This window comes from Bison bison, unplaced genomic scaffold (genome assembly GCF_000754665.1).
Source record: "Bison bison bison isolate TAMUID 2011002044 unplaced genomic scaffold, Bison_UMD1.0 scf7180017864486, whole genome shotgun sequence".
In the NCBI taxonomy this organism is placed as follows: domain Eukaryota; kingdom Metazoa; phylum Chordata; class Mammalia; order Artiodactyla; family Bovidae; genus Bison; species Bison bison.
Window position 1 is genome coordinate 4,959,705 of NW_011495046.1, and position 8,380 is coordinate 4,968,084.

Genomic DNA, 8,380 nt, shown 5'->3' on the forward strand with positions numbered 1-8,380 from the left:
GGGCTGGTATTCCCATCTCTTGAAGAATTTTCCACAGTCTGTTGTGATCCACACAGTCAAAGGCTTTGGCATAGTCAATAAAGCAGAAATAGATGTTTTTCTGGAACTCTCTTGCTTTTTCCATGATCCAGCAGATGTTGGCAACTTTATGGTAGCTCTTTTTGAGCTTCCTGGGTAATTGCATACTGTCCTCTAGTGCCATCTATATCTGGGGTGTTCTTCAATGGCCATGTATCACTCATGAGTATCATATTAAATAGTGCAGATGTCAGATGTTTTTTTCTTTCATCACAGAAAGTTCTTTTGGACAGTGCTTTTCTGCTTGATTTTCAATCAAAAAGAACTAGAAGAACAAATCCAGATCTCTTCTTAAGAGCACCAGATCTCTTATCAGAGTAACTTCTGAATATATCTACTTGGCAACTCAAATTCCAAATGCAAAATCACATTTGTCATCTTTGTTTCAGACTTGTTCCTCTTATATTCCTTCTCTAGAAAGTGGTACCTCCACCTACCCACATATTCAAACCAGAACCTCCAAGTCATCTACTCCTGCTTTTTTCTTACCTCTTTATATAAGCAATTGCCACATCCATTACTTTTTTCCTTTTTCTAACCCATTTTCTATACTTAAGCCATGGTGATCTGTCTAAAAAGTAAGTCTGATTCTGTCATACCTCACTTAAAACACTTTATTCTAAACTGCCTTTAGGTTGAAGTCTAATCTCTTTAACATGGACTTTTCTAGGACTTTCAGGATTTTGTCTCTGTTTAGTAGTTCTCTAGCCCCATCCTTTGCCAAGCTCAATTCCTTCATCCCCTCATCTCCACCTCTACTGGTGGAGGTAGAAGGAGAAGCTATCTTCTCCCTGGCTTTTATGTCTTCTACACTCCATCCACCTGACAAATCCCTTAACCCTATACCTCTTTCATCTAGCTAACTAACTCCTCTTCATCTTTCAGAACTCTATATAGACATCATTTCTAGGAACTGGGTTAGGCATACCTTTTCAGGGTTCCTGATGTACTCTAATCCTTAGGATGGTACCTACATTATAATTGCTTACCTAAGCAACTATACATATATGTATATAATATATTTGTATTTGACATTAGACAAAATTGTTCTGAGGCAACCCTAATCTTACTGCTGTATTTCTAATAGTTAATGCTAGGCACATAGTAGACTCTAAGATTATTACAAGCCTAACCTTCTAGATGCCTGAGAAATCAGTTTTATATTTGATTTGGGGTATTTTTTTTAACCTATTTAAATTTTTAAAAAAATATTTAACTTATATTTTACAAGAGTCAAGCACAGTTGTTAACTTCAGCATATACATCAGTAAACAAAATAATAATCCCTGATGTTATGGAGCTTTCATTCTGTGAAGGAGATAAACGATGAACAAGTAAAATCTATAGTGTGTTAATTACAAGGGCTGAGGAGAAAAGTAAAGTAAGGGGGAAAGATACAAATTATGAAAGAGGAGTGCAATTTAAAATAGTTCGGCCAGGGAAGGGCTTCCTGGGAAGGTCACAAATGAGCAGATTTCCAAAAGGAAGTAAAGAAGTGGGCCAAATGAATGTCTGAGGTGACAGCATCGTAAACAGCACATGCAAAGGCCCTGAGGCAGGGGCTATCTTGATTTACTTGAAAAACAGCAGATAGGCCAGAGTAACTTTAGTAGAGTGAGCAACAGGGACAGTAAGAAGAGGTTAGCAGGATAACAGTGACTGTGTCATATGGGGCCTTATAATCATTTGTAAGGACTTTTACTGTAAGTGAGCAAGAAGCAATTGGAGAGTTTTGAGCAGAGAAGTGACAAGATCTGCCCTATCATTAAAACAGACTTATTCTGGTTCCTGTGTTAAGAATGAACTGTATGCAGATCAGTTATGAAGCTTTTTCAGTAATCTAAGCAACGGTGGTTTGACTTGAGTGTTAAAAATGGAGGTGGCTGGAAAGTGGTCAAATTCTGTATATATTTCAAAAGTATTAACACTAACAGAATTTGATATGGATTGTGGAACAAGAGAGAAAGAGAGAAATCAAGAATGACTTAAGTGGTTTTTGGCCTGAGCAGCTGGAAGGACAGAGTTGCCATTTTCTCAAATGGAAAAGACTGAGAGGAGCAAGTTTTGGGTGGGAGGTATGGCAAGAGCTCAGTTTGACACCTGTTGGGTTTGAGATGCCTATCATCCAAATGGAGCTGTCAACTAGGCTATTAAATATATGAGTCTAAAGGACAGATCCACGTAGGAGATATAAATTTGGAGTGCATGTAAAGCCACAAAACTGACTTGCCATACTAAGGGTATAAATATAAATAGGAAAGAGAAGGTAAGTGACCTGAGTCCTGAGGTCCAGCATTTAGAAAGTAAACAGGAATACAAGCAAGACAATAAAGGAGACTACAGAGGTCAGTGAGAAACCAGCAGTATCCTGGAAGCCAAGTTTAAAAAAAAAAAAATATTGTAGTTATTGCTGTTAAATCAGATGGAGACTAGAATCAGCCGTTAGATTTCGCAATGTGAAAGTTAACTGTGACTTGGTAAGAGTAGTTTAGGAGAATGGCTGGAGGTAAGGCCTAACTGAAGTGAATTCAGGAGTTTGAGGAAAGAAATTGGAGATAGAAAGTTTCAACAGTTATTGAGTAATTTTGTTGTAAAATGAAGGAAAGAAATAGGGCAGCTCTAGAGAGGAAAGAGTCAACAGAGGGATTATTTTTAATACAAGAGAAAAAATTGTAGAGTGATGGAAAAGATCCAGTAGAAGTGATGGTGATACTGAAGTGAGAGGGCAGAATTCCAGGAGCAGAATCTTCAAGTAAGCCAAGGAATCTTTTGTACAAGTAAAAGGTTGGCATTAGCAAGGAGGCTAGTGCTTCATCCATAGAAATGGGAGACAAGTTAGAATTTATGGGCACAGATGCTGCTAGATTCATAGATGCTATGGTAGGAGCTTGTGGAGCTTCTCTTCTGATTGATTCTGTTTTTCTCATCAAATTGGGAATTAATCAACTGACAGTGAGAGCAAGGGTGGAGAAACGAAATCATAAGAAATAATCATCTGGAAGAGTAGAGTCCGTTAACTGAGAGCAAGGAGGAAGGAGAAGGCAGGAAATAACTGTCTTGCAAGAGGGAAAGAGAATGGGCCAGAGAAACAAAATGTGATTGCTGGACAGGGTTTTGGTCTCACTGGAGTGTCGTGGTGATCAATTTAAAGTGTACTTTTTTCCAGTCATGTTTTAACTGCATGGTTGCAGACACCAACACTGTGACAAGGTGATTTAACTAGAGTTGCAGTTGAGCCATACAAGTTCAGCAAAATGCAAAAAAGACAAGAAAATTGAGTATGTATGCAAATACATAATGTACTGATTGGCATTGATTTTTTTAAACCACAAGAGGAGGGAAGTAGCATTTGCAAAAGGCCTCAATTGTTTATATGTGACAAGCAAAGTAGTCTAGTAACTAAACTGTGCACCACTGAAAATTTGTTTCAGGCTTTGTAGAATTCATTTGGGATCCCTTGTCAACCACACAGACAACAAGTTTAGTAACACAGTGCAGAATGATTCTTGAAGAACATTCCACTTGTGAAAATGAAGTTAATAAAGGCAAACAGGTAATAATGTCTAGAATTATGAATTTCTTGATTTACTTTTAAATCAATATAATTTATTATAAATCTTTGTTTACAGCCGATGCAGAAGTAATTATCAGAACACTATTGATGAAAAATATTTAGGACCGACCATTTTTTGCTCAATATAATTAGTAATATGAAAGGATACACCTTGATATTTCCAAACATTCTTACAGGAATGGTAATCATTATAATAGAATACACAAACATGCAGTAAGACCCAGATTATTACCTTCATTCTTATTAGCGTATTTCTCTCTGTTCAATGGTCTGATTTGTTCAACAGGTTTCATGGCCCAACTACCTATTTTTCAGGTTTCTGAATGTACGTTGGCCCTGCAGAGATGAACAGGCATAAATACGTAAGTACACATTAATTGCTTCTAAAAGAAAATAAAACTAATTACATTTGTTCTTTTGGCAAAAATCTAGTAATAGTATGACCTTACTTTAATTTTAAAAGTAGATTAACATTCAGTATTTTAACTAGTTATCTGTAATCTGCATAGTCAAGAACAGTTAGCTCTTTGAGGATTCAAAATTTAATAGGATAGATTTTCAGCATAATGTAGAATTGAGTTTTACTGAACATAAAACATAAAGAGGAACGAACTTTTCAGAGGCTGTGGTGAGAGTTTCTTGAATCTTTTATTGCAGTACTCTTTTTTTAAATCATTTGTTTGTTGATGATAATATTGTAGATTGATGCGGTTGAAAGAGTAAGACAATTTTATGTTGAGTTTTAAGAGAATTAAGAGAGAGATTCACAGACTGGAGGATACCCAGAGTGGAATAATCAAAGTAGTTGAAAAGCAAAGAGACATGTTATATTCATATTCTGTGCACCAATAAGTCCCAAGTAATGAAGGGAAGAAGCTGTAAGAAGAAAACGAGAGAAGAGGATACCAGCATGATTCTGCCATCAAGAATCATGTAATTAGAGGAAAAAAGATACATATAAACTGTTATTTGAAGTAGGAAGTAAGTGGGAATGAAAAGACTTACTTGTCTAATTCCTGCTATGTACTCAGTACTCTGTTAGGTCTTGTTCCTGTGTCAGCCCACTTAGTTCCAGCAATCCTGTTAAAAATGGGTGATAGGGCTTTCCTGGTAGCTCAGTGGTAAAGAATCCGCCTGCCCGTGCAGGAGACATGGATTTGATCCCTGGTCCAGGAAGATCCCACATGCAGTGGAGCAACTGAGCCCGTGTACCACAGCTGTTGAGCCTGTGCTCTAGAGCCTGGGAGCCGCAATTACTGAAGCCTGTGCGCCCGTGCTCCGCAATGAGAGAAGCCCATGCACCACAACTGGAGAGTAGCCCATGCTCACTGCAACTGGGGAAAAGCCTGAGTAGAAGCAAAACCCAGAATAGCCAAAAGTAAATAATTTTTAAAGAACAGATGATAGCTTCATTTTACAGATTAAGAATCCGAATCACAGAAACCTGTTCACAGTAATACCTTGAGTTAGAACTAATATTTGTACCTTGGTTAGTCTTACTTTGGGCATCCTCAGAGGCTCAGCAGTAAAGAATCTGCCTGTGATACAGAAAACACAGGAGACGTGAATTGGATCCCAGGATCGGGAAGATCCCCCGGAGGAGGGTATGGCAACCCACTCCAGTCTTCTTGCCTGGAGAATCCCATGGACAGAGGAGCCTGGCAGGCTATAGTCCATAGGGTTGCAAAGAGTCAGACACGACTGAAGCGACTGAGCACACATGCACTGTCTTACTTTAAAACCCAAGCTCATCTCACTGACCACATTGCCTCTCCAAGAGTGGTCAGATAAAGTGCTGTGAAACTTCACAAAAGAACCAGGAGAGAGAAATGTCAGCAGTGAAAGAATGTTTAATACATGTGACATTTGAGCAAGGACCTAAAGGAAAGAATAGGATTTGAACATTGTAGCAACTGAAGGAGAAAGGGCATTTTCCACTCACCTCCAACAGGATAAAAATGTGAAAATCATGCAAGAATTAGATTCAACTTGAAAGAAGATGTACTTGGAGATAATGTTTATGTTTGATGAAGGAATAGATTTATTTTGTGTTGTTACAAAGCATAGAATCAAGACAAGTATGTTAGAGCAAGCAAACAGCTATATAATCCTATATTTGCTCTCTACATGGAATTATGTAATTATAGCCTAAATGTAAATAGTGCATTTACATGTAAAGTTTTTTAAACACTTCCACAGTTTCTCATTTGATCCTCAAAACCTTGTAAAACATGTTGATTTTAATTATATTTTTACAGGTGAGGAAGCTAGGGCCTAGAGGGCCAAGTCACTTTATAAGATCACTTTTAACAGTGGCAGACCTGGCATTTTGTAACCACTAAAGTCTTTCAACAGTTTATGGATTCATTCATGAAGTTTTTATACTGGTAATCTTAATTCTGGAAACCCTCCTACTATGAATGTTGGAAATGGGTTTTTGGCTTTACTAGGAGACTAGAACTACATCAGGACTGTTCAGCTTTGGCATTCTTGGCATTTGGAACCAGTATTTCTTTGTGTGAGACTGTTCTGTGCAGTAAGCTCCCTGGTCTCTACTCACTAGGTGCTAGTAGCAGTTCCCACTCTTGACAACCAAAAATACCTCTAGACTTACAAAATATTCTGAGGCGTGGCAAAGTTTCTCCTAGTTGAGAATCAGTGTACTATGTAATATTCCAGGTTAGTAACACAGATTGCTGGTGAGCTCACTCTGTTTTTCTTAGTGATATTTAAAGAATTGAAGAGAATGAGAAGGGCTCCAGAAGCATCAATCAGACAGCACAGTTCCTGATTTTCAAGTGAAAAGTAAATGATTCTGTAAGCTAATACCTGGTGAGAATAGCTTTAATTCTGGAGTTCTACAGTAGATTATTACAGAGATGGATTATGAACACTTAAAATAAGAAAGCAGTGATTACTGTAACCTCTCATTGATGGGGTTCCTAAAACCAAATATTTGTCAAAGCATATTCTTCCATATTCCTAATATCTCAGTTACTTCCACTAAGTAAGGTACCGTACAGGTACAGTATATAATTATTTAAATATGTTATAATTTTCTTACAGATCAAATGTGGGGGGCGGGGAATAGGGTATAGTTAGATACAAAGAAAACCAGTAAAAGTACACCTAAAGAATACTGATTGATAAGGCTGGAATCCTCTCAGTTGTGTTCTGTTTGGTATTTTTATTGAATTGGAGTATGTAAAATGCTAATGAAATTTCTCAATGACAAAAGACTAGGAATTCTATCATAAATCTATGGATAACAGAATTAGAATCCAAAAGAATTTCAAAACACTGAGTAAAGGACTGACTCTCAAAATATAAAATGTAAAAAGAATATACATAATGTCCTACCACTGTGTTCAAAAATTCAACTGCATAAGTAAAAGATGGGAGAGGCACAACTTTAAAGCAACACAGGTAAAACAGAGGGGATTGTAATCATCCATAAACTCAGTATGAGTCAGCAGTGTCACTTGAGGAGCAGAAAGACTGATGGAAGTTCATCCTTCTAGGTGTCTGCTCTTTTGAGTAAAATTGTTATATGTGCTTTCTTCATTCCCCTGGGCTATTTGCATTTAATATTAGGTTAAAGTATATTAAATGGAGAATGTCTAAGATGGTATGGGAAAGAGAAAATATAGAAAAGTGAGATATCAATCTTAAAATCTGAAGTTTTCATATGGAAGGATGATTAGATTTGTTTTGCGTAATCTTGAGACGTATACTAAGAGCAATCTGTGGAAGGTGTAGGAGAGAAGTTTGTTTCTCATTCTTAACTGTAATCTAATGGCCCTTGAATCAAGGAAAATTGGAAGTGGTCAAACAGGAGATGGCAAGAGTAAACATCAACATTTTAGGAATCAGCAAACTAAAATTGACTGGAATGGGTGAATTTAACTCAGATGACCATTATATCTACTACTGTGGGCAAGAATCTCTTAGAAGAAATGGAGTAGCCATTGTAGTCAACAAAAGAGTCCAAAATGCAGTACTTGGATGCAATCTCAAAAATGACAGAATAATCTCTGTTTGTTTCATGGTAATCCAAGTCTGTGCCCCAACCAGTAATGCTGAAGAAGCTGAAATTGAACAGTTCTATGAAGACCTACAAGACCTTCTAGAACTAACACCCAAAAAAGATGTCCTTTTCATTATAGGGGACTGGAATGCAAAAGTAGGAAGTCAAAAAATACCTGGAGTAACAGGCAAACTTGGCCTTGGAGTACAGAATGAAGCAGGGCAAAGGCTGATAGAGTTTTGCCAAGAGAACGCACTGGTCATAGCAAACACCCTCTTCCAACAACACAGAGAAGACTCCACAAATGGACATCACCAGATGGTCAACACTGAAATCAGATTGGTTATATTCTTTGCAGCCAAAGATGGAAAAGCTCTATACAGTCAGCAAAAACAAGACTGGGAGCTGACTGTGCCTCAGGTCATGAACTCCTTATTACCAAATTCAGACTTAAATTGAAGAAAGTAGGGAAAACCACTAGACCATTCAGGTCTGCCTTAAATCAAATCCCTTACGATTATACAGTGGAAGTGAGAAATAGATTCAAGGGACTATATCTAATAGACAGAGTGCCTGAAGAACTATGGATGGAGGTTCGTGACATTGTACAGGAGATAGGGATCAAGACCATCCCCAAGAAAAAGAAATGCAAAAAGGCAAAGTGGCTGTCTGAGGAGGCCTTACAAATAGCTGTGAAAAGA

At 37.5% G+C, this 8,380-nt stretch overlaps 1 protein-coding gene across 4 annotated transcripts in view; it reads left to right on the forward strand.

The window, feature by feature from the left end:
- The window catches only part of GCFC2 (GC-rich sequence DNA-binding factor 2), an 83,732-nt gene that overhangs the window by 58,474 nt on the left and 16,878 nt on the right, over positions 1 to 8,380 (forward strand). For all 4 annotated transcript variants that reach the window (XM_010862967.1, XM_010862970.1, XM_010862969.1 and 1 more), the window contains one exon: positions 3,510 to 3,631. In XM_010862967.1, the coding sequence (XP_010861269.1) occupies positions 3,510 to 3,631 (122 nt within the window). The remainder of the gene's footprint in view (positions 1 to 3,509; positions 3,632 to 8,380) is intronic.